Source organism: Phalacrocorax aristotelis, chromosome 8 (assembly GCF_949628215.1).
Source record: "Phalacrocorax aristotelis chromosome 8, bGulAri2.1, whole genome shotgun sequence".
NCBI classification, from domain to species: domain Eukaryota; kingdom Metazoa; phylum Chordata; class Aves; order Suliformes; family Phalacrocoracidae; genus Phalacrocorax; species Phalacrocorax aristotelis.
In genome coordinates this window covers 666,351-691,552 of record NC_134283.1, presented here as the reverse complement: position 1 = coordinate 691,552, position 25,202 = coordinate 666,351, and the positions used below count along the sequence as shown (strand labels likewise).

The 25,202-nt window shown below is 50.0% G+C and overlaps 1 protein-coding gene and 1 long non-coding RNA gene across 12 annotated transcripts in view; one reads left to right on the top strand and one right to left on the bottom strand.

Annotated features, from left to right (window-relative positions):
- The window catches only part of ZFHX3 (zinc finger homeobox 3), a 678,088-nt gene that overhangs the window by 559,941 nt on the left and 92,945 nt on the right, over positions 1-25,202 (top strand). For 4 of the 5 annotated variants that reach the window (XM_075101073.1, XM_075101072.1, XM_075101076.1 and 1 more), the window contains 2 exons: positions 4,549-7,295; positions 10,508-11,004. In XM_075101073.1, the coding sequence (XP_074957174.1) occupies positions 4,595-7,295; positions 10,508-11,004 (3,198 nt within the window). In that variant the 5' untranslated portion in view covers positions 4,549-4,594. Of the gene's footprint in view, positions 1-4,548; positions 7,296-10,507; positions 11,005-25,202 lie in introns of those variants that run through there. The other variant, XM_075101077.1, reaches the window with a different exon arrangement.
- Positions 496-24,388, bottom strand: LOC142060813 (uncharacterized). Of its 7 annotated transcripts, XR_012661945.1 has the most exons (5): positions 24,063-24,383; positions 17,634-23,016; positions 17,061-17,490; positions 15,871-15,994; positions 500-2,897 (listed from the first exon to the last, which is right to left on the bottom strand). It is a non-coding gene; the product is annotated as an uncharacterized LOC142060813 (long non-coding RNA). The 7 variants fall into 7 exon arrangements; XR_012661941.1 differs by having other exon boundaries at positions 497-2,591; positions 2,716-2,897; positions 15,871-23,016; positions 24,063-24,388; XR_012661943.1 differs by having other exon boundaries at positions 497-2,897; positions 15,871-17,490; positions 24,063-24,387.

Below are 25,202 nucleotides of genomic sequence, written 5' to 3'. Positions count from 1 at the left end.
TGCGGAGCGCGCGGTGTTAGGTCTGTCCTTGCAGGCTCCCCTTTTTCTGTGCAGGTCGCTTAGGGGTAGTCTCGGATGGGGGAAAATGCGGGGCCCGTACAGCGAACTAGTAACTACACCATACTCCTGCCTGAAGTCACGTTTGCTTTAACGGGGAAATTGCTCTTTAAACTGAAAAGGGATGATGTCTGCAGTACCTGTGCGAATAGAAACAAATATTTGTGTGCCTCTTCGTCCCTCAGCGTCGTTCTTCAGGAATAGCTCTGGGGATGAACTGAACGGGCAAGAAAAGCTTGGGTTTGCACAGGGGCTTGGCCGGTGTCCAGGGGCTCTGGCAGGCCGTTTTGGCTGTGGGTTTTTCCACCTGCCCTGGAAGGGCTCCCTCGTGTTGAGGAAAGGGAGAGGAGAGAAGATTCCTTCGGAGTAGCACCTCCTGAGCTGGTTAACGTGGAGTGATGGGGGGGAGAGATGCTAAAGCAACCCAAGGCAGAAAAGACCACCAATTAATTGGTAAGCGCTTGCAGGTTTGCCTGGCCTGGCCTGGCCAGGAGAAGAGATTGGCTTTCTTGTCAATAAACAAGTCCCCAGTGCAGCATCAAAGCCGCAGTCCTTTATCAATCGCGGCCTCCTCTTCCCGCATGTTCCTGTAACTTACCAAGCATTTATTACATTGATTTTACAATCAGGCTGTTAACCCTCCCGCCCCATCAGCCCTGCTAACCCTTTTGGCCCAACTGTCAGTCAGGCATCTTCCTGCCAATCAAGAGTTCTTGATGATGGAGATGCTGGTATCTCAGCCCGGCATGTTTCCTGGGGAGCTGGCTGTGCCGGCACACTGAATGCATTTTGTCTAAATGCATTTGTGTTGTTCCACATTGCGTTTTGAAGTCGGCATGGCTATTCCCAAAACTGTTCTTGGCAGAGGTACAAAGCTTACGGAGCTTCTTATTTTACTCTTTTTTTTTTTTTTTTTTTTTTTTTGCCCGATACGAATTTGTTTTCGTTTAATTTGGATTGCAGTTGTCGACGCAAAAGGTAGCATTGCGAGGGAGAGTGTGTGTCATGTTGTGGGAAGGTGAATTTGCAGCCTCAACATAGAAGGATCTGGGATCAATTTAAAGAAAATGCATAGCTAAGGACAAATGTTCGGAGGGAGAGAGCTGGTGCAAGTAAGAGCTGTTACAGTGCGGTGTTGAAGTGTCATTTTAGCTAAGGTAAGCAAAACTGGCTGATTAAGAAGACTGAGCCTTTTGGCAGCAGGATTATGGTACTCTTCTTATTCCACTCAGTGCACCAGGTTATTTTTATTGCAGATCAAATTGCTGTTTATTCCCAGTGCAACCACAAAGACAGCTGCATATGGCATAGGGTCCAAGGAGGGTGGGGATCGGAAATGCCATAATGTAATATTGTGAGTGAACACTTTGGACCCTTACACGGTTGCGCCTCCGTGTCCTTCTGAAGGCATCCTTGACACACTTTCTTTGAGAAATATTACCTTCTGCCTTCACAGGTAGTTGTAAATACTATTTTTCAAGCTTCACCAGAAGTAAAATCGGACAAAATCCTGCCCAGATACATTCAAACGGGTATGCCCGGGATCCCAGTCTGGTGGTCAGCAGTGTGAGAGATTTGGCTTGCTTCTGTCCCGTTCCACTGCTGCTTCCCACATCCCAGGGGTAATGTTTGTGTGTGGGGGAGCGTTACTGCTGATGCAGGGGTGAGGACAGACATCCCCCTGCTCCCTCCGACTGTCGGAGTGTTTGCTGGTGCTGGCGGGGAGAGCTTTTTCTTTCCCTTGCAGCAGGAGGCTTGCCAGGGCAGGGGAAAAGGCCTCAGAAGCTGTAAAATAACTACTAGGAAAAGCGTTTAGGGGTTGTATTCCCAAAGAGCATGCAGGAGTAACCCCCACAAGGAACTACTGTATTTGGGGGATAGGGGAGGAAGATCCTCCTCTCACCTAGAGGCATCGTATCTATTCTAACATACTGTTATTAGTGTTAGTGTATATCACAGAAATTATAAATTTCTGTTGTTATGGATTGTGAGGCGCATGGAAAAAACGAAGGCATACAAGCATACATGCATCGGACACGCGTGTAAGTACGTGCGTGTCGTTACATATACATGATTACATAAGAAGCAGTATAAAGGGAAAATATGAACATGTAAGGCAAACAGAAAAAGTATGGATGGCTTCGTGTAGTAAGGCAAGGTAAACTGGTAGGTAATGAAAGCAGGAAAAAAAGAGACAAAGAAATGTTACTGTATCTTCTTTTGCTTGAATGAATTCAGGTACTTCATTCAGTGCTGCTGTGGCATGTCACCTGCTTTGCAACCGGTCAAGTCTTCTCTGGCAAATTTTCAGTTCTCTTCATACTTCTCTTTCCCCAGTTGCTGAAGCACCAGTTGCATGCCTGTGCAGCAGCGAGTCCCCAGGCGCTGGCGCGATCGAGTGCAGCACGTGCCGGGTGGTGGATGCACAGGGAAAGGGCTGTTGTCTGCAGGCACGCTGCTCTGCAGGGCTCACAAGGGTCTTCCACGTCTCACGGGCTCAAATCGCACTAGACGGTACTGGAGACACTTTCAAACTGCAATTATAATATTTAATGTTTAGATAGCAGTGCAGGTTGTCAAAACACTAATAGTCTCTGTGAAGGAGACCAAGGGCAGCAGCAGGCTGCTAATGTGACTGGAGTCTTTGAAGGGAGAGACCTTAAACCCGCGAGGTGTCAGCTGGTATGTACACAAGTCCGCTGTGTGCAAATGCGTGTGGGGGTGTCCTCACTGATAGTCTGGTCTGCCAGCGCTCCGGCACTCTGCGCTCTTCAGAGTATCTCAGCAGCTGAAGCAGCAGCTGCCTGGAGGATGCTCAGTTAAGAGCAGCTTTGAGAAAGCTGTGGTAAATGAGAGAGGTTTAAAGAAAGACTTAAAATAATTTGTATAACTTAAAATATGTCATTTAGAGTAAATCCCACTGAGTCAGTTTAAGAGTAATAGCATATCATTAAATTAAAATCTGCCCTGACCCCCCAACCCTTATACTGAGTATCGGCAAAAACTCTCCCCAAGCGTGTATTCAGTTTTGGAGTAGTCTGACAAGCAAAGCGGAGCTTGTGTTTAGTTGGTAGAAGATAAAATAATGTGGAAAACAAAATCCTGTGTGCCATTGATGACAATGGATCTAGAGCATGAGTCTGTCTTTGTCTCTTGGTTCACTGATTGTAAAAGCATGGAGAAGTTGGCTTCTGCCTGTACAGGTTTTCCTCAGTTGTTTTCTGTGGATGTTTTGTATCTCTATACCTAAGGAAATCTGTGGGTCACAGGTTAAAAATCACTTTTACAGGTGAGGTAATCATGCTTTAATTTCTGCTGGTGTTCCCTCGCACGTGGCTTGCGCAGGAGCTCTCCATAGGAAGCAGGCAGGATTCTTGGTAGGTTTGCAGCTGAACCGGCAGTCTCCTGCTGATTACAGTGCCTCAGCTCCCAGCGGTAGCAGTGCCTAATCTCACAGGTCTGTAACCGCTAGAAAGGCGCGTCCTGCCGAACAGACCTGTTCGGATCGCAGCGTAAGGGGCGCTGGTGGAACGCAGCAAACAGGGCAGAGGTGGCGGGGAGCCGCGGATGTCGGCCGTGCCCAGCAGCCCGTGCTCGCCGGCTCCCTGGCAGTCAGCGGGAGTTCTCCAGGTCTCGTTGTATTTGGTGGAATAGAGATAGTGGGAAGGGTGCCCCTAGGACCTGCGTCGGCTGTTTGCCTCTGGGGATGATAGGAAGCCATCTGTGTTCAGAGCCTTGCAGGATCTCCGGGAGCTTCCTGGAGCATGGTGGGCTGACCGCTTTCCGATCCCCAGGATGGACCCTTGTCAGATCTGGAATTTCCTGTTTGGTTTCCCTCCTGACGTCTCTCTGTTTAAACTCTGTCCAGAACACAGCAATTAAATCTCCTGCGCATACCAAACACTGTTACTCCGAAATCTCTGTGAGTTGCTCCGGGTCTCATGGTCTGCCCCGGAGGTGCGCATGTGGTAGCTCTGGTTCTGTGCTTCCTGAACCAGTAACAGGAGGGAATCACCCGAAAACAACAGCATCTGGCTTAGGGACCCATGCAGTATGATTCTTACAAAGTTTTAAAGCTCCAGCACTGTTCTGTTGTAGTGTCTTAACTCTGTTTCTGTCAAAACCTTTTCTGTTACATTTTTGTTCGGGTTTTTTGTTTGCTTTCTGAAGATCTAAGGCTTTGCGGGCAGCAGTGCAGGTCCTATGATCTTTCTGCCCCTGCCTTCAGGAAAGGTGTTTTCACCACCTTCCCGTTCCCTTCGATTTGCCTCTTGTGTTCAGGCTTCCATCGTATTTCCGTCGCTCGTTTCCACAGTCTATTACCTGAGGCCAGGCCCCCCGTTCCTGGAGCCCGTCTTGGGGCGCCAGCTCTCACAGCCTCCCGTTTGGTCCCGAAGAGCGGGGTTGGCGGCCTTTGTGGTGGGGGGTCTTTACGGGAACTGTCTCTCCTCTCTGACTCACCTGACCTTCTCCTTCTCACCCCACCTGCAGGTCCGAGCCGTACCGGGTGCAATGAGCGCTCCGTGCCGGCCCTGCCATGGAAGGCTGTGACTCGCCCGTCATCCCCGGGAAGGACAATGGGTGCGGCATCCCTCAGCACCAGCAATGGACTGATCTCAACAGCGCCCACCTCCCTGACACGGCTGGCAGCATGGAGCAGCCCGCGGCGGAGAGCCGCGGCCCCCTGGACAGCCTGAGGGTCCCTTTCCCCGAGCGCGTCCCCGAGAGCAGCGCCGCAGCCGGCCCCGGCGCCGAGCCCGCCGGCAAGGAGGTGAGCTGCGGCCAGTGCGCCGCCTCCTTCGCCGGCCTGCAGAGCTACATGGAGCACCGCTGCGCCGGCGCCCGCCCGCCCCCGCCACTGAGGGGGGAGAGCGGGAGTGAGAGCAGCGAGGACGGGGAGGAGGAGAGCGACGTGGAGAATCTGGCCGGCGAGATCGTCTACCAGCCGGATGGCTCGGCCTACATCGTGGAGAGCCTCAGCCAGCTGGTGCAGAGCGGGGGCGCCTGCGGCAGCGGGGCTCTCCCCTCGCTGCTCCCGAACTCTCTGCCCAAGCAGGGAGAGCCCTCGGCCGCAGCTCCCGTCTACCCACAGATCATCAACACCTTCCACATAGCCTCATCCTTCGGGAAGTGGTTTGAGGGCTCAGACCAGGCCTTCCCGAATACCTCAGCCCTGGCGGGCATCAGCCCCGTCCTGCACAGCTTCCGCGTCTTCGATGTGCGACACAAAAGCAACAAGGATTACCTGAACAGCGACGGTTCTGCCAAAAGCTCCTGTGTATCCAAAGATGTTCCCAACAATGTAGACCTGTCCAAATTCGATGGCTTTGTGCTCTACGGGAAGAGGAAGCCCATCCTGATGTGTTTCTTGTGCAAGCTCTCCTTTGGGTATGTCCGCTCGTTCGTGACCCACGCGGTGCACGACCACCGAATGACTCTGAGTGAGGAGGAGCGGAAAATTCTTAGCAATAAGAACATCTCCGCTATCATCCAAGGGATAGGCAAAGACAAGGAACCCCTTGTCAGCTTTCTGGAACCAAAAAACAAAACCTTTCAGCACCCTCTCGTTTCCGCAGCTAACCTCATAGGCCCTGGACACAGTTTTTATGGTAAATTCAGTGGCATTCGCATGGAAGGCGAGCAGGCCCTCCAGACCGGGGCGGCCGGCGGAGCGGAGCCGCCGGCGGCAGGCGTCCTGGCCCCCGGCGCGCTCCTCAACCTGGGCGGGCTGACCAGCTCGGCTCTGAAGACTCCCATTACCTCAGTCCCCCTGGGCCCGCTGGCTTCCAGTCCCACCAAATCCTCAGAGGGGAAGGACCCTGGGGTGGCAGAGGGGGAGAAGCAAGAGGGGGGCGACGAGGACAGCCTCTCGGAAAAGGCAGAGCCGGTTGAGGAGGTGGAGGAGGAGGAGGAGGAGGAGGAGGTGGAGGAGGAGGAGGAGGAAGAGGAGGAGGAGGAAGAGGAAGAAGACGAGGATGATGAGGGTTGCAAAGGACTGTTTCCGAGTGAGTTGGAGGACGAACTGGAGGACCGGCCCCAGGAGGACGCTGGGGCTGTGGCAGGCGGCGGCAGCAGCAAAAAGGACCTTGCTCTCTCAAACCAAAGCATTTCTAACTCTCCCTTAATGCCTAACGTGCTCCAGACCCTGTCGCGGGGCACAGCTTCTACTAGTTCTAATTCTGCTTCTTCCTTTGTCTTTGATGGTGCAAACAGGAGGAATCACTTAAGCTTTAACAATGAGGGCGGCGGAGCCAGCGTGGCAGAGGGCAGCAGGAGGCTGGACTTTATCGATGAAAGTGCCAATAAAGACAATGCCACAGCACCAGAACCAAATGAGAGCGCGGAGGGCGAGGACGGGAGCTACATCTCCCATCACCAGCATGCTGGCCCCCTCTGTGAACTTGGGGGTGGGGAGTGCCCCTCGGGGAGCGGCGTGGAGTGCCCAAAGTGCGACACGGTCCTGGGCTCCTCGCGGTCGCTGGGTGGCCACATGACTATGATGCATTCTCGCAACTCATGTAAGACACTCAAGTGTCCCAAGTGCAATTGGCACTACAAGTACCAGCAGACGCTTGAGGCGCACATGAAGGAGAAACATCCCGAGCCGGGTGGCTCCTGTGTCTACTGCAAAAGTGGACAGCCACACCCGCGGCTGGCGCGGGGTGAGAGCTACACCTGTGGTTACAAACCCTTCCGCTGCGAGGTCTGTAACTACTCCACTACTACCAAAGGCAACCTCAGTATTCATATGCAGTCTGACAAGCATCTCAACAACATGCAAAACCTGCAGAACGGAGGGGGAGAGCAAGTCTTCAGCCACACCGCTGGGGCGGCGGCGGCGGCTGCAGCGGCCGCGGCGGCTGCGGCAGCCAACATTGGTAGCACCTGTGGGGCCCCCTCTCCCACCAAACCAAAAACCAAACCTACGTGGAGGTGCGAGGTGTGCGACTATGAGACCAACGTAGCTAGAAACCTTCGTATTCACATGACCAGTGAGAAGCACATGCACAATATGATGCTGCTTCAGCAAAATATGTCCCAAATCCAACACAACCGGCACCTGGGCCTCGGCAGCCTGCCGTCCCCCGCCGAGGCCGAGCTCTACCAGTACTACCTGGCGCAGAACATGAACCTTCCCAACTTGAAGATGGACAGCACTTCCTCAGATGCACAGTTCATGATGGGTGGATTCCAGCTTGATCCCACCAATCCCATGGCAACGATGGCTCCATCTTTAGGTGAGGCTGAAGGGTTTTCCACCGTGTCCGTGTGTAAGGGAGGGACTGTGTTTGCGTTACTGCAAAACCCTCGCGCGCGGACCAGGTGCTGCGTGCCAGATCCCTTCCGTCTGTCTCTGCTGTGTAGTGCAGCCGCAGTGCGGTGAGTTGTCTTTGTGTGGTGGTCAAGGATGGAGTCTGCACAATGAGGACCTCTCTTCTGCATTCCCCCAGACCAGTTTTTCTCATCCTGGGAAAATACGTTACTTTTCTGGTACATTTTTGAAGAGTTTTAGTAGGGAGCTAATAAAACAGTAGACAGGAATTAATGCTGACACGCATTAAATGTTCCTCTCATTGTGGAAAGCATCCTTACTACAGCGTTTCCTAACGATTTTTCCTTGGTTTGGGGAGGGGTGTGAGTAGTTTGGTAGGTGGCTTTGTGAGAGACTCCGATCGGCTGCTGGTGCTCTCAAAGGCAGATGTTGAGTTGCTTTGTTGTGTGCTGTGTTGCCCTGAGAAGAAAAGGTAAGCAGGTTTTGAGAGTTGTGATTAATTCGGTGGAAGGGGTGGTGTTCCTCTGCACAAGAAACTGAGCTGAAACCGTTCCTCTGATGCAATATGAGGTACAAGACTCGAGGCTTGACCAGATGAGAATTATTAGACTGGAGGGGGATGGCTACAGAGATGATTTCTCTCATCAGATGACAAAAACACTTGAAAACGAACTACCAAATGCATTTTTCCTGACAACAAGCACTCATTGTGTTCGTGTTGGCATGGGGGGGGGCACACCCTATCCTCGCACAGTTCAGACCAAGAATTAGACTTAGAGTGGGGACAGACGGCCGGGTCCTGCTGGATCCCTGCCCCGTGCTGCTTATGTCACCCAGTGCCGGTGGCAGCCGCTGGCAGCGTGCATGTGCTTCCCGGCATGTTCGAACCTCGCGGCGCTCTAGGGTGAGAGCTGGCGCAGAACGGAGCCCCCACCACACTGCAGGTGTGGCAGGCACTGACAGATCTCTGCTGCCTCTGTGTTGTTTTGCTGCTGCTGAGAGTTTTTCACAGTGCCTTGAGAAAGCGTATGGAAAGAAATCTGCCACTTTATCTGCTTTCCTCTGAACAAATTTCTCTGTGCTGCACCCTGCCCTCCCTAACCTTGTCCATCCATCGATGCTGTTACCACAGATACGCTCCATTACTGGTTCATTGGTCTCATGCATGTTCTCCTTTCCTTCAGCTATTCATAGTACAGTTTATTATTAGTCCGGAAGGACGTGAAAGTCATATGAGAGAACAACAACACAAGATACTAAAAAAAAAAAAAAAAAAAAAAAGAAAATTAAGCAACTCAAGTGACTATAAATTAATTATCTTTTCCTTTCTTTTCCTGTGGTGTCCCAGCTTGCATCTATGGGAGGTCAAGGACATAATTTTTTTTTAGTGTATTTTCAGTAACTCCAAGTTGCCAACAGATGTAATTGAGAGTCATTTGTAATACAGCTTGTTGTGTGTAACGTTACAGTGTCGTCTGTGGTGGGTTTCTGGAAGGCGCCCTTTTGATGCTCATAGAACCTCCTTACTGAAAGCACAGGGCCGGTGGCTTGACAGAAGTTAGGAGTATCCTAAAGTGCATGACAAGGCCTTGAATGTATATGAGCTCGTCTGGAGACTGATTTGTGAATTGTACGCTCGATGGTTGCAAATCTCCAGCTGAAGATTACAGAGGGAGGCCCTTCCCTTGTCAATAAGCACTTGACACAAGCTCAGCTTGTTAGAGCCATATACGCACGCTATGAACTTTGTTAGAAGTAAAGCAGATTTTTTTTCCCCATTTTTACACTGAAGTCCAAAACTGGATTTGAGTAGAATACTAATAATTCAGAAAAGTCTACTTTTGGGTTTTTACTGCATGATGTGTTCAGGAGATACTGAGCTAAAGAGAAGGTTTCAGGATATATCCTAAAACGGATGCTTAGAAAAATCACTACGATTAGGAGATACAGACCATAGAAGGCAAGTGGTGGGTTCCCTGCTCTTCAGATACTTAGTGAGCAGATACGCAGAAGTAGGTGTACAGAGTATAAGTCTGCCTTGGCAGGGAAGGATAGAGTGGATCAAGAAAAAATCATTGTTGAAATAAAATCTCTCTTCTTGATTGACTCAGTAACTGTTGACCTGAAGGTTCCTTTAATAAGATTGTTAAGCTGAGGTATGACGTAAGATCAAGGTAAAATACCAAAAAGCTGCAGGAGGAGCATAAATGTCTTAAAATGGAAAAGGAGAGCAAGGTGGAGCAAAGGTCCTAAGAAGAGGTTGGTGATTGGTCTCAGTGCTTTGCCATAAAAAGTTACTCTTAGAAAAAGAAAGTCTCTCTGTCCACATCCTCAGTGTGCTCTGGTGGAAATAAGAGCTTCTGCATCCGTTTACTGTAAGTGAATAGAGTTCAGCTCTTGGCTTGAGTAGATGAGACACAAAGACAGTAAGCGTCCTGCTGGCTTTCCTTGACATGCTCTTGCACTCTCGTTATTAATAATGGTTGTCTTTCCCTTTGGCGTACAAAGCATCTGTCAATGCTCTTTTTAGAAAACTGTCCACCATTTTAAGCTCTTGGACAAGAGATCTAATAGTGCAGGAGTGGCACTTTTCGGTTTGTTTTTTGTACTTGCCACATTCTGCACCATTGCCCGCTTCTGACGGCTGTGTGGTGACCTAACTGTAATACTCCTGTCGCCTGGACTCGTGACTGTCGACCTTTCTTTATGTGGCAGGGGCTGTGCTCAGGTACTGCATGAGGTAACATTTCTTGCTTCTCCGGGTAGGCAAAAGAAAACCCAGGATAAAGTGTTAACACTGTTCTTGAAATGGCCACGGAGACTTTCAGTGTGGTACTAAGGAATTCTTTGTCCTCTGAAACTTAGTAGGGTTTTTCTTGCCCCCTTTCTTGGGCAGAGGGTTGGGTACGTCTCCTTCAGAGGGTGGCTGACAAGGGCTATTGCAGTCCTTTCCCAGCCTTACACGCCAGCTACGATTGCTTTTTTTTCCTTCAGACATGGTACTGACCAGCAGCACAGAGGAATAAGTGAAGGGACAGCGGTGCTTGGCTTTCGATACGTGTTGGGTGGGTGCGAGTGTTGCTCTGAGAGCAGCATGTGCTCTGCTCTGTGCTTCTCTTCCAGCAAGAAAAGAATTCAGCTTTTCTGACCGCTTTCTCCCCTTTTTCCTTCATGCAGTGGGTGGAGAGATCCCCCTGGACATGCGGTTAGGTGGTGGACAGCTGGTGTCTGAGGAGCTAATGAACTTGGGTGAGAGTTTCACGCAAACAAATGACCCATCACTGAAGCTCTTCCAATGTGCTGTGTGCAACAAGTTCACTACAGATAATTTGGACATGCTGGGCCTCCACATGAACGTGGAGCGTAGCCTCCCTGAAGACGAGTGGAAGGCAGTGATGGGGGACTCGTATCAGTGCAAGTTGTGCCGCTACAACACACAGCTCAAGGCAAACTTCCAACTCCACTGTAAGACGGACAAGCATGTGCAGAAATACCAGCTGGTAGCACATATCAAGGAGGGTGGCAAGGCCAACGAGTGGAGGCTGAAGTGCGTGGCCATTGGGAATCCAGTACATCTGAAATGCAATGCTTGTGACTACTACACCAACAGTCTAGAGAAGCTGCGTCTTCACACAGTGAACTCGAGGCATGAGGCCAGCCTGAAGCTCTATAAGGTAAGGGTTGGCTTTGCTTCATCTTCCTTCATTGCCCAAATGCTGGAACAAAGGAAAACCCATTTTGAACTGCAGTGGATTGCGATCCTTTGGAGACGAGCTGCTCAGATCTCTCCAGCAGGCCGCAGTCTCACTTGCGTGGTACAGCTCTCCAACCTCCATTCTAATAGCACATGTGGTTGTTAAAGCCTTAGACCAATCCGTGTTCATGTCAAGATGTTTCAATGGGGGCTTGCATGTCTTACAGCACTGCGTATGTGTTAAATGATACTTTTGCACAAAAATTGACCAGTCACTGTTGAAAACATTGTGCGAGAAGGTATTTGCCACGGTTTTGTTGGCTCTTTCCCATAGGGCAGTTTGTTAACCCATACGAGATCCTTCAGGAGCAGTTGAAGGCTTTTGCTGTTGTCAGAGAAGTGTGTTCATCCTGGTGTGGAGAAGGCTGGGTGGATGGAGCGGGGAGGGGTGGGGGAAGAGGGCCACTGTTCCTGCGCTTTTATGCTCCGTGTACGCTAATGCTGGAATCTGTAAGCAATAGTGTTGCTTGAGGCTGGAGAAGGGGAAGGCTGGGAGAGAAACTTGTGCACGCGTGTGCGTGCTTGGCCGTGCATATGCACAGACTGTACTTGGAGGCGTTGCGGGTTTTCATCCACGGCAGCATTTGTCCTGTGGCTGCCATCTTGTTTTCTTTATTCTCCCCCCCCCCGCCCTCTCATTTTGTGTCTTCATAACCACCTTCTCTTTCCTGACTGACTTCTCTCGTTCACAACCCCTCCCCTCGCTGCCCTGAACCCTGTGGGCTGTAACCCAAGAGGAGCTCCGGATACAGTAAATAGTCCTTTCACTCGTGCAGCAGAATTGCTCCAGACGTTTCTATTGATTTTCACTGGACTTAAAGCTTCACCTTTTTCTCTAATCATCCCATAATGGCTTTAGTATGAACAATCAGGTACGAATTGCCATAAATCTAAGCAGCCACATACCTTCCATTCACACATGCTTGTACCACTCATTGTCTTCTCATTTCTCTCAGGGTTTTTCTGTATTCTCTCTGTCCTCATCCTTTTCTTCCTCCTTTCCCCCAAATGTGGCGAGTTTTTTTTTTTTTAATGTAGAAGTATGTATACTCACAGACTGTATTTTGTGCTACTTAATGATTTCTTTGAATATTTTTCTTTATGTAATGGGAATTTTAAAATTGGCATTGAACTGTACAGCAGCCCACCCATGTCACTGTGCAGACACCTTAGATTTCAAAACTCCTGGGTTTTCCCCAGGAATGAGCAGTTCCAGCAAATTCAGAGAGGAAAGAGACAAGCAGGAGCATCATAGGTTTACCTCGAACTATGGTTGTTGGACCTGCATGGTGTTGATGGGCACCTGCTTAGAGGAGGAATATGTTTCTGCTGAGCTCGCTATTGAGGCCAAGACTGCTGTGAATGATTGCTGCTACCGTCGTCAGCTGGGATCCAGCAGAACGCAGCAGAGTCTGGCTCTAAAAATGGTCAGGTCTCCACACACACCTCTGCTCTTAGATGTGCAGGAGACCTGAGAGAGTAAAATCATCTTGGAAGCTGGGGGCACGGGAAGTCCCAGGGAGGCTTCAGAAAGCCAGCTGAGGAACTGAATCTCCTCTGTCTGTGGAATTCAGTTTGGGGTACAAAAGAGTTCTTTGAAAGCTCTATTATGAGGTTTAACGTATAATAGCGTTCTCTTAAATATACATTGCAAAATCTAAAAAATTCTTCACCTAGACCCTTCGTCCACAGTGGTTTCTGCCGTGGAAGAAGCAATCAGGCCACTAGAAGTATCTCACTCTGAGGAGAGAGAAAAAAAAAAAAAAAGAAGAAAGAAAAAAACCCCTACCAAAGTCAGACTGGGGGACAGCCGTAGGTGCTTGTAACAAAGATTCCTGAAATGCTTTCCTCAGATAGGCAAAGAGGAATTGTCGGTTTTCAGGTACGTAAGAGGCCAGGGCGGTTCTCGGAGCTGTTACAGCCCAGCGTCGCTTCTGATGTGAAAGCAGTGAAACACCAGGCAGAGCGTAACACATTTCAGAGTAACGAAGTCTGTCGTATGGTCCATATATTAGCTTTCTAGAATGCCTTTATGAAGCCTGTAGCAGGGGACAGCAGATGGCTGGATCCACAGCATCTCGCTCCAGCATAGCTGGAACCAGTGTTTGACTTCATGGAAAAAACCTGTCTATGGATCAAGCAAGCTTCAGTGCAATTCTTCCAGTCTTCAGAGTGGTTGTAATGCCATGTCTCTTTTGATAGCTGAAAAGATGCAGCGGGAGTGGGGGTAGTTCACAGAATGGTTTCTCTTCTCTCAGGCCTTGGTGTGGTCTGCAGTAAATTGAGATTGATTGGATGTTATTTTTCCTCTTGCTAATGTAATCCATTAGCCTGGCACATGCATAATCAGTTTAGAGCACAGTTAACTGGATGTAATCGAGTTCTTCCCTGCCTGCTGGAGAAAATCCTCTCCAGATGCTGCTGGGTGAGAGCGCATACTAGGCTTATCACACACAATCCTCCTTATTCTGCTTTTTTTGCCATTTTTCTCTTAAATCACATGTTATTGGCCGCTTGCATTGCCCAAGAGCCACTTCTGTTAGTGCTACTTGCTGCCAAAAAATGTGATCTGGAGACACTGTTAGCCCGTAGTCTGGTGAACCTTTTAGCCTTCTCCTGCAATGCTTCCAGTGCCAGAGGAGGTGGTCTGGTCTTCTGCTGCCATCTTCGTCCTGCACATTGCAATAGCTTGCATCAGACCTCTCCGCATGTCGGTGATGAGGGGGCAGGGCTGCCGCAGCAGGGTCCTTGCTTACGACAAGAAACTGGAAGGGTCTGGTAGTCTTCCCTTTATTCTTACATCCTCCCTGAATCCCTACTTCCCCCTAAAATCCTGCAACTAAACTGGAAATCCTGCCGCTTATGCTGCACTTGCTGGGGGGATGCGGCACTTGTGCCTCTCACCATGGCTGCTTATCTCCCTGGTGCGGTTGGTGCGTTTTGTATTCTGAGAAACCTCCTGGAAAGCAAAAGTACCATTGTAAATGTGTGTGCTTACGTTGTTGAGGCGGATGTACTGGCCTGAGGTAGATGACAGGTTTGAAGACCCTTCACCTCTCAGCTAGGACAGCCTGATGAATACAGTGCGGCTGAGGTTGAGGTGCACGGGTGGTTGTAAGCGGAGGCAGAGACTGTACAAACTCTTGACAAGTACAGGCTTACTGTAACAGAAGCTAAGTCTTGCCTCGTGACCACGGAGGACTAGACCAGACTTGAAGCAGAGCAGTGTTCCCCACATCTGGAAAAGGTTGGGAACGAGTTCCCGGCGTCTATTGCACAGGTGGAATTTCCAGAAGGAAGTAATCTGCTCGAGCAAGAGCCAAGTTTGGACGTTTCCTACAACTTCCTGAAAATCTCTAGTTCAAAACCTGAAACTCAGAAGAAGTTAAACAAAGAACTACTGAAGAAACACATTGCTGGCCAGCCTGCCAAATGAGTGCATTCAATGAGTTCATTCAGTGTCTTCCTTTTCAGTCTTTCCAAGTGCTGAGTTAACTTTTTTAGGGAATAGGGAGTCTGAAGGAGAGGGTTGGGGTTACATGATGCCCTGCATAGAGGTTCTTTGTTCACTAGGAGATGCAAGAGTGTGCGGGGAAACGACCCCTTAATATCAGTACTCAAGATAGTAGCGGTGATGAAACTTTGTGGATCTGTGCTGGCTTGGAAAGAGGTGAAGATGACCTGTGAAAAGGAAAACAGGAGGTGCAGCTACAAACCCAGCAGAAGGTGGCGGGAGTTCCCAGTTCCGCTGCGGAGCAGCGTGTCCTGTCCTGCCTCTCCCGCAGGCCCAGCACGAGTGTGCGGGTCTCGAGTGGAGGGGCTGAGCTGGAGTAACTGCAGCAGGATGCTGAGCTGTGCTGGGGTCTGGGAGCTGAGCTTTACAGTTCCATTTAAGTACAATACATGATACGGACCAAAACCAAAAGCACATGTTCTCTGCAGTTTTAAATCACAGAGCTATGCTGGGGGTGTTGGTCTTAAATGAAGATGCTGGTCAAATAGGCAGTTGAGAAAGCTGGTGGGAAGGAAGATAACCCCAAGGACACTGCAGTGTAAGAGTAGAGAACATGCAGGAGTAACAGTGTGCATTAACTTACTTGACTCCAGTAAAATACCACAGAATCACCAGCAGTGATTTACATCCCACAGTTAAGAGTGTACAAGGCTGTATCACCAGCTGCCGGACCAGGATGGGGGCTGTGATGTGCGAGGGGAAGTCTGACAGCCGGCAGTGTAGAAAGTGCAATAGGAGATGCTTCTTTTAGCTGCCACTCTGCAAGTGGGGTAAACAGTCATGGCATCGTGTGATGCAGTGACTAAACTTCTAGAGGTTCTGTCAACTTGAAGAAGTTTGTTGGAAAATCCCAAGAAGGTTTTAATCCCAGATGATGCATGGAGTATTGTATGAGATGTAGTTACTGAATGAAAATGATAATGCATTCAAATTCAATATCCTTCCATAATAGAAACAGACAAAAAGAGAATTTACCACAATACTATCTAGCTCTGAAGTTAAAACGACATGCAAATGGGTGAGCTACTGTTAGCGAAATCAAGAGGTGTGATGTGTGCAGGTCACAGAGGATTTACTTAAAACCACATTAAGTGCTTGTATTAACTGTATACTACCAATGAGAAAAAGTTGAAAGTGGAGCGGGGGGAAACCCTGCCAAAGTCCACAGAAAGTCCAATGTGATTAAATAGGAAAGTATTTCAGAGGAGGCAGGAAAAGGAAAAGAGAAGAAGGACCACAGTACAGGGAGGGGAAGGAGTGAATTCTTCTCACCTGTGTTTCAGAGAACTGAAGGATGCCTCTTCACATGGGTTATTCCAAGAGGTGGTCTCAGACGGTGGTACCAGTGAAGTGGGGAGTCACTGGGGTTACCAGGGCTGCGGGGGTCTGCAGGAACCTGCACGTGAAATGCAGACTCCTGGCAGTAATGTATGCCAGAAGCTACAAAGCATTTAGTCAGCAAATTGATAGAAACTGTAATAAGAGTCTTAGTAGGCACATGGATTAGAAAGGGGAAAAAACAGACTTTGGGAAAAGAAGGTTCTCCCAGCACTGGTAGTTTCCCGAAAGAGTCAGCCAGGCTACAGGCAGGGCTGGGCTGGTTCACACGGGCGGTGGGTTTCCCAAGTCTTTGCCAAGATACTTCATGAACAGCTCTCAAGCAAAGGTGTGGTTATTGTCACTGGGGGAAGAGGTGTGTGAATTGGTGGTGAGGGGAAGGATGAGAAATAAAAAGTAAAATGAAAACTAACTTTCCACAATGGAGAAAAAAGATGAGAAAGATACGTGGGGGCGATTTCTGTGTTTGTAAGTGATCCAAAAATGGGGCAAAAAGCAAGCTTAAAAATATGCTATAAGGTAAAAATATGTGGCCTGCTTAGATGTAAAGCTGGATGACAGTTGCAGAAGAACTTTACAACACTTAAGTGCTTTCACAGGAAATGGTAGATGACATCTGCTGTCACAGAGTGTTAGTGGATGCTGGGTTGCTCTCCCTGCTCCCCCCATCATGAAAGGATGGGGGGGGAAAATGGGGGGGGGGGGGGGGAAAGAGGGTTAAAATTGTTCTTCCTGCAAGCAAGATGTGGAATAATTCCCAATCTCTTTGAAAACTCAATGATCACTGGCAAGCAGAAAACACGGGAACTGTGTAAATCCTTGATTGGCCCGATTGTTTAATATTCTGTTCAATTTAGCTCATTTTAGGAAAGATTAAAAAAACTAGAAGCCCACTGAAAGCATCAGGGATGATAGGTGGCTGGAGTGACTTGTGTGAAAACAATGAATGGACTTCGGAGTTACCTTGACATATGAATCCAGAACGGAGCAGAGGAGGTAAATGGGCACCAGTTGCTCACCTTTTCCTTCTAGCACGAAAAATAGGGAGCATCTGGTACAATTAGCAACAAGTTTAAAATGGAAGGAAAAAAAACAAACACTTTTTTGTACAGCATATTATTTACCTGTGAGTCTTAATTGCCACGAGGTGTTGTAGAGAGCAGACACACAGATGGACTGAGAAAGGAGCAGGACAGACAGGCGAGGAGCTGGCACACCGGTGGTCATTGAGGCACAACCTCCAGCTCTGTAAACTCTCAAATAGCTGGTAGGTAGAAGCTTTGATTATATACTAGAATAGGGTGGTTTTAGAACCGCCCTGTTTCCTTTCACAAATTTCACTGCTAGTGGAAATTGCTATTTTATTAAAATCTGGTGCTATTCCCTGTTGGATTAGTGTGCTTTAAGCATGCTGAAATTCTGCAGTGAGGCAGAGCTGAGCCTCATCTCATCCCACCATTTGGCTGACAGCAGAGGTTTCCTGTAGGACTTCAGTGTAGGAAAGCTCTGTCTTGTCAGGTAAAGAGTTTTAAAGAAGTACCTTGGGTTTTCAAGCTTTAAAAAGAAAAAATGAGAAAATTAGTGGCATCAATGAGAAGTAAATAAAAGGAGTTCTTGGCTTTCGGCTCCAAGATACGAGAGACTGAAGTGGAAAAGGTTTTTGTGTTTCTCTCCTCAATGCATTTTAATCAACCTACCAGAAGTTTGGAAGCCACTCCGCGTGGTCCATCCTTCTGCAGCTGCTGGTCGAGGCCTGTCCTCCGTCACGCAGGGGCTGCAGACAACTCCCCCTGGCCGTTCCAGCAAGCGGCGGCTCTGCCACCGGCCCCGGAGCCGGCCCGCTTCAGCCTCGCCTCCGGACCCGAGAGGCCGGCGCAGCGCTGCCGGAGCTGCGAGTAGCTGCTGTGATTCAGCTTTGAAACACCCAAATGCTTTAACATAGGCAAAAGGAAACACGTTTGGGTTTTGATTTTTATCAAAAACTTCCTTCGATCTCTGCCTTTTAAGGTTCTTAGGGTGAGGTTGCCCACAAAGAGTCTGTCGCGCTTGTTACAGAGGATTTAGAGATGTTATTAACCTTTGATTTACTCGGTGTCTGCCTTCTGTGTGTTTTGGGTTTATTTCTGCAAGTTTATCTTTTCAACTACAGATTCAGCATCAGAGCTCTGGGTTACACTCATGAGTAACACAAATTGCGCCAGAAGCCGGTTTAAATTATAGAGTATAAGGGACTTTTAGCTGATTTCTTACAAGATCTTAAGTTAAAATTCCGACAGCAGCTTCACAAGTGAACACCCATTTAAGTCTTCCCACAAAGTTTTTTTTAAAGCTGGTCTCTGAAACCTTTAGTTCAAATCTGCCGTCCTCTAGTCTTGGATAAACTCGTAATGAAAGATAAGCTTATGAACTGCAGCGGTTCTGAGGACTAGAGCATGCTTAAATCTGGAATGAACTTTGAGCCTTGCTGAACTTGTAGCTGGAGAAACTTTGTCAGCTGCACACGTCCTGAATCTGAGCCGAGAGGGGTGTCGGAGCCGGACCGTGTGCCTGGTGGGCTGAGCTCCTGGCTCAGCTCCCCACACGGGGGATCGGCCGGCCCAGCCCCGCAGCACCTCTCAGCAAGCACAAAACTGGTTTTCACAGTGCAGCCAATTACAGGAGGAATGAACCTCTACGATCTGGTTCTGCTTTCGCGTCCTGTTGGGATTGCCAAGTATTTTAATACAAAAAGCACTCACTATCCGTTTAACCCTTTCAGAAACCTCCCTCTCGGGACTGAAGGTTTCTCTGAGTGACAGATGGCTCCATCACATCACCCTGGCGTTAAAGCAGGTTTTTACCTTCCTTTAGGTATTTAATAATAAAGTACATTAGTATAGGATCCCAAAATTTGTGCTTTCTCTACACTGCTTTTTGAAAGGGTTGGAATCAAAACTATTAAGAACACACAGCACTGCTTGCTGTATGTTTTATTTATGGCCTTCAGTCACTTAGATTTTTCTTTCAACAGTTTTCCAGTAAGTACTGAGCCATGAGCAACCAACAGCTTAGTGAAGAAACCACCCTGTAAAAGCAACTTGAATAACAAATGAAGGAGACTTGCAACTGCAACAGGAGCAAGTAATGGCCACAGCAGGAGCTAGAAGTTAGCCAAAACGTATAGCTAACAGCTCTCTGTCAAACAGGATTTAGAATTCAAAATATTTGTGAGAATGGGTCAAAAAACCCAAACAAACAAACAAAACCGAAGGAAAAAAATGTAGACAACCGAGAACCACCTTGACAAGCTTTTATCCTAATCTGCATAAGTTGACAATCTTTCACAGCTTCTGTAGCAGTCGCTTGTGAGCAACTGCAGATAGCTGTTGGGGCTCGGTGCCTCTCTGCTTCACCAAGGCGTGTGGGCTGGCGGGGAGAGGCTGAGCGCTGCGGGGCGAGAAGGGCCTTGCAAAGCTGTCCTGGACTTCAGCTCTTCTCTCACAACAAGATGTCATCATTTTGATGAGGCATCAGTGTGAATCTTGAACGACCTTTCCCCACACGTGATGCCAGTTTTGTCTGTGTTTACGGTTCATTTTTTTTATCCCAATAATTTTGGAACGCCTGGATGAATACTTAAATTTCAAAGCAGGAATTCTTCCCGTTTCAGATGATGCCTGTTATACAGATGTTCTGGGTGAAGACAAGGTGGTTGTGGTCGTTGCTCTGATGTAGGGCCATTGACAGAAGCTCTGGTAGACCTTGCTGTGGGGGTGGAAGTTGTCGGGGACCTGCTGTCCCTCCTGTACTGATGTGGGAGGTTGCTGCTCTGCAGAGGAGGACATGGAGGGTGAATGTGTGTCAGAGATGCTGCTCTGGATCTAAAGGACCTGCATTTTTTTCCAGCCGATCAGCGCCTGTGAGCACAGGCTGGCACAGAAGTGTGTGTGTGTCCACTTGCTCTCCTGCCTGCAGATTCAGTGCTGCGATGGGGAGCTCCAGTCAGGAGAGTTCAGATGGGATTTGTTCGAGACAGGTAACGGTCCTGTTTGTTTGGGTCTTATCCCGACATTCCTGCAGGCACCTGATGCACGTAGTTGCAGGCAGACAGGTAGGACTGGAACAAGCCTGGGTGTAAGAGTGCTGGAGCGAGCAGGTAGAGGAGACGGGTTCAGTTTTATACAGGGCTGAAGCTGGCGCACGGAGCTGCAGTGCGGGGCTTGTAAGCCCCTGCTTGCCAGCAGCATCTGCTGAAATCCATGCTCAAGTGGTTCCCCGGCCTGGTGATCCTGAGCTCCCATCTGGGCGGTCGTGTTTCTCTTCGGGTAGTATGCCTCAAAGAGCTGGGAGATGCTCTTAACTCCTCCTCCTGGCTGGGGCAGAGTCAGGCTTTCAGCGCCGTGGGTAGCAGCCCTGGCCAGGTAGCAGCAGTGCAGCTGCGGGCGCTTTGACAACGCGCTTACTAAATAATGGATGGCCATTCATTAACATCCATCTCTAGCAGTGGGTTGATTTGCAAGCCGGGAAGGGGGCCATAGGTGCTCTCCCCAACCTGTTCTGTGTGAGGTGGCGTGAACTGCTGACCTCTGTTAGGCTGTGCCAGTGCAACCAGGCTGCAAGGGGCTTTTGTCGTCATCTCGCCTGAGATAACAGAGCTATTTCTGAATAAAATTTTGTAACAGTTGAAGTCGCCAAAATTACTGCAGAAGCAGCATGGGACTGCAGAGGCAGCATGGGAGGTTCTAAGTTTGCTGTCTCCTAGGAAATTCATTAAATTACAATAAATAATGTATGCATAGTACATAAATTAATACCGTAATGTTCTTTTGGTCCTACTTGCCAGTCCTAAAAATCCTGGCCTTGCACTGTAATGTGTGCAATCAAGTTCTGCAATTCAAATTAGGCAATAAGTTACACTTGTGCAACAGGTTCTCTGAAAGCTGTGCCTGTGGGTATGGTTGGACAAGCTCCGGTAAACCTTTTTGCAGCTGTTTGAAGATACTTGTCTCCGGGTTACTTCGCCTCTCTGCCAAAGACTGCTGCCCACACCGCAGCGCTGCGGGGCAGAGCGCGAGCGTCCCGTCCCGCCCCGCTGCTGGAGCACGTGGCCGTGTGCGCTGGGTGCTTGGGCGCCGTCGCCGGCACCGTGCCGGCACGGGGCAGCGCTGGGCCCGCGGGGCTGCGCTCCTCCCTGCGGGCAGTGCCTCGGGGTGCCAGCACCTGGCGGGTGGTGGCAGCATCTCAAATGCTGTCTGGTAGGTGAGTGTTAATTCAAAAGCTTAGTGTTATCAGTTTGTCCCTTAGCGCCTTTGCGGAGCTCGCAGGCTCCTCTGCCGGGACGCGGTGAGCCAGCGTGCTGGGGGTGTGTTGCAAGGAGCAGATTCCAGCTCGCATGGCTCTGGCAGACTTGGCATGTCTGTGCAGAGTAAAGATAATCAGCAGGTATTGCAGCCGGTTGATTTTTCACGGTGCTGTACCATTGTTCCCCAAAACCGCCTTCCCGCTACCATATTTTGAACCTTCCCCTTGCCACGAGCTGTGAGGAATTAAGTCTGGATGTCGTGGCACAATACGGAAAAGCTGCTGGGATCAACTTGCAGTACAAATACTTGCTTAGGTACTAGTTTGATTTATGCTGGAGTTGCTGTACAGCTCCATTGTTCTATTGCATTTTTCCTGACACCAGAAATGAATGCCCCAATTCCTTCCTTCCCTCTCTTGTTCTGCATTTAAAGCAGGGAGGTGGTTTTCTAACGAGGTACATTTATTTGGCCATTGAATCATCAGTGGAGTGTAGTTAATCCCAGGATCCTGGTTTCCTCTTTGTCCTAAGCGTTAGTTCAGATTTTTTTTCTGCCCAGCAGAACAGGCTGCGGTGGCTCAGGTAAAAATGCAGTCGCGCTGTTGTTTGAGCCTGCTTTGACTCCCCCCTTGTCAGCTCAGGGGCTTGCGAGGTGGGGAGAGTGGGGACCTGATGCAGGAGGCAGAGGCCGGGGTACTCTGACCTAATCGGGGAGAACGTAAAAATTTGGATTTTATCCCTTCCTTTCACCCCTCGTGCGGGGCTGCTGCGGTTGCGGAATTTGCAGGGATTGATGCACGTGACCCGTTCGGGTTTCACCACGTTTATGTGGCGGTTAGGGTCCTCTGACCTGCGGCCATTTGTTTCCCTTCAGCTGCCTAATGGCCTCGAGACTTTATTCCTGCCTCTCTTTCTGAACAGGCATTACAATCCTGTCCCACCCACTCCTCTCTCTCTCATGCCTGGAGAATGATGGTTACAAAGAAAATCACCTGGGGAAGTTTCAGGCAGCAGTAACAAAGCCTATCTCCACAGAGGGGAGGCTAATTACACAGCTAATTAATCCAACAGATGTCACTTTAAATGCCTGTTTCTTTGTGATTCTGTTGCACACATCATGCTGGTTAAACAGACTTCATGGACCCTGTTCAAAATGCCTGCACAGGCTGTTGGAAGCTGCTGGCGTAGACCCTGGCGTGTCCTATTCGCTCCCCGAGGTTCGTATGGAGGAACAAATCCCCGGGAGCCAAGTCTGGACTGCGCTCCAAACAGATCGCGCTCAGAGAAACGCCATTTAACAGTTAGGTTTGGTTTAAAAACTCTGGAATAGCAGATGTGAGTATTGAAGTGGTTGTTTACATTCTTGCTCTAAGTACAGAGGCGAGGCGGAGGCTTGGGGAGAGGAGACCCCCAGAAGCGCCGCTTGGCACGAGGAAAAGAGAATTTGGAAATCTGAGCCGCTCCGGTAAGGTCAGCAGTTCAAACCCAAGGCTGGTGGAGGGCCTGAAGCCACTCCTCTCTCAGATGTGAATGTGGTCTGTCCGGTTCCCGCAGCCAGCACCTCCAGTGCCATCGGGAGGGTTCCCTTACTCTGGCTCCCTGGGGTAAGAAAAAACGAGCCTTTCTCCAACATCTTGAGCAAGCCTTTGCTCTGAAGGGTGGGGACGCGTCCTGGTGGTCCTCCAGGAGAAGGGAGCGGTTCCTTACCCTCGTGCGCGACAGTTCTTGTCACCTCTGCTGCCTCCCTGGGTTCGGTCTCCTGCTGGATTTGATCGCCAAACTGGGAGGGTAGGGGACACCTGTAACGATGCAGTGTTGTTAGTGCTGGTAGTTTTACATGTAGTTGCTGTGGTTTTTCCTCCCCTTTGTGCTGTTCTGCAGACTGGTGACGTTAAGGCAAGGTGCAGCGCCTCAGCAACGTGCCCCCCACACGGGGTACACCCTGCCACCGCCACACACTGTCCCACTGCGCCCCAATGTCCCAGTTTGAGATTGGTTCTGGAATGTCCCGTCTCTGGGTGTGCGCTCTGCAGGCTTGGCCTTTTATTCCCCTGCTGTACTAGTGGAGTCAGAGGACTCCTTACTGAGCAGGTGCCTTCTGGGGGCCCGAGACTTGGACAACAGTGTCTGCAGAGCTGGACCGAGGCCCACAGCACTGTGTCGCTGCTAGAACGGGGAAGGTAACCCGCGTGCTCTGGATATTTTACACGAGGCAGTCTTGAAGACAGCAGGTTGAACTGCCTGGTATGACAGAAGCAGGAGAGATACAGTCGAGGGGGAGCAGCATCTTTCTTGGGGTCTTAACATTATCGGTAAATTACAGTTGGCGCACTTGATTCAGCGTAATGGATGTGTTCTCATTTCCCACAGCTGATGAGGATTATATCAGCTTGGTTTAACAGTCTCATTTTCTGCTCCCAATGCACACTTGTTTTAATGCGTTTCAGTTAATGAGGTAGAAGAGAGAATGAGGTGTTACTGTTTATGTACAGACAGCAAGTCTGTGCAGAGGACTCTGGAGCCCGCGCGGTCCCTTCCCATTGCTCTCAAAGGGACGGCATTAGCTGGCATTTATAGAAAATTTATTGGCTGTGGTTTATCCAGGTAAAATTTTTCCCAGTGGTGCACGTTTCTCTCATGCCTTCCTTCTGCATTATTGCAGGCTACAAGACATACCGCCAGCAGCCTGTCCGTGAGCAAGAGATGTCAGCAAGCTGAGGTGGCCCAGATGTTGTGCCTCACAAAGCAGCACCATATATTTGATACGGGCAAAGCTGCTGCGACCTACCGAGGGTAAAAAGTTCATGTGCGCCCTAACGTAACTTACGGCTGGGGCACTTCATACCTCCGTTGTTCCGCTGCCGTGGTGTTTGCAGGTCCCAGCCAGGGTCAGGGCTGCGCGGTGGCAGGCGCTGGGCGAGCAGGATCGGTTGCCGGTGCCCGCAGAGCGCTCAGCCCGGTGGCGTCTCCTCGCGAGGAGAAGGCGTGCTGTGCCTCGGTGAGGTGCGGCGGCGGGACCCGTGCCGCGGGTGCCCTACCGAGAGGGACTCTGCCTTCCTGAAAAACAGGTTGTCCTTGTGCTGACAGCAAATATTTGCTGTGGGGTGGGCTGGAGCTGCATTTCTTCCAGCAGCATCCCACCTTGCCCAGCCCCGCGCCCCGCTCGCCGCTGGTGGGAAGTGCCTATAAATAGTTAACGCTGTTATCTAATTCCTGGCCGGGCGCCAGCGGCTGGCATCGCTTGGCTGACAGCATGCCTGAAAGGCCCTGCACACTGTACCGCGCTTGAAGGTAAAGCTGCTGTTGGTTTAAGCGGGAATTAAACAATTACCACGTCTTAGTTCTCCCCACCTTTGGTGGATTGACTCTATAAATTGTCAGCCTGTTGACATTTTAATGTGAATTATGTCATATGGTATCCCCTTTGATTTCAACATGCCTCAGTTTGTAAATACACGAGCCTCTCAAAGGGTTGTGGTTAGCGTACACGCAGGAGGCCTCGGGGTTTTTGGTGGGGAAGGAGTGCAGCGCCTGTCTCTCTCAGCAGCGAGCGTGCCTGGCACGGCAGCTCGCAGCTCCGCTGCCGCGGCTCAGGGCTCCCGCGTCTGGCGGGGCTCCCCGTGTGCTGCGGCTCTGGGCAGCCCGGAGGCGCCCCGGCGCGGGCTCACCGGCCGCATGGCGTCCCGGCGCATCCTCCGGCCGCCCTCGGTCTGGGGTCCCTCTGCTTCCCTGCCCCTCTGTGGGGTGAGAGCTGCCCCTGCCTGCAAGGGGTGAGGGGCTTCTCCACTCCCCATTGCTGGCATTGCCGGGGCGGTGCTGGCGCCGTGCAAAGACTCTGCGCTAGCCTGAGCTCGTGCCGGCAGTTGCTGTCAGGGTGCGGATCGGCTCCTCAGTCAGGAGGGAGAAAGGGAGTGCTGGTAGGGGAGGAGCTGCACAGTCATGCCAAAAACTTTTTGGGAGGTGGATTTAGCTAAAAGTGGTCAGA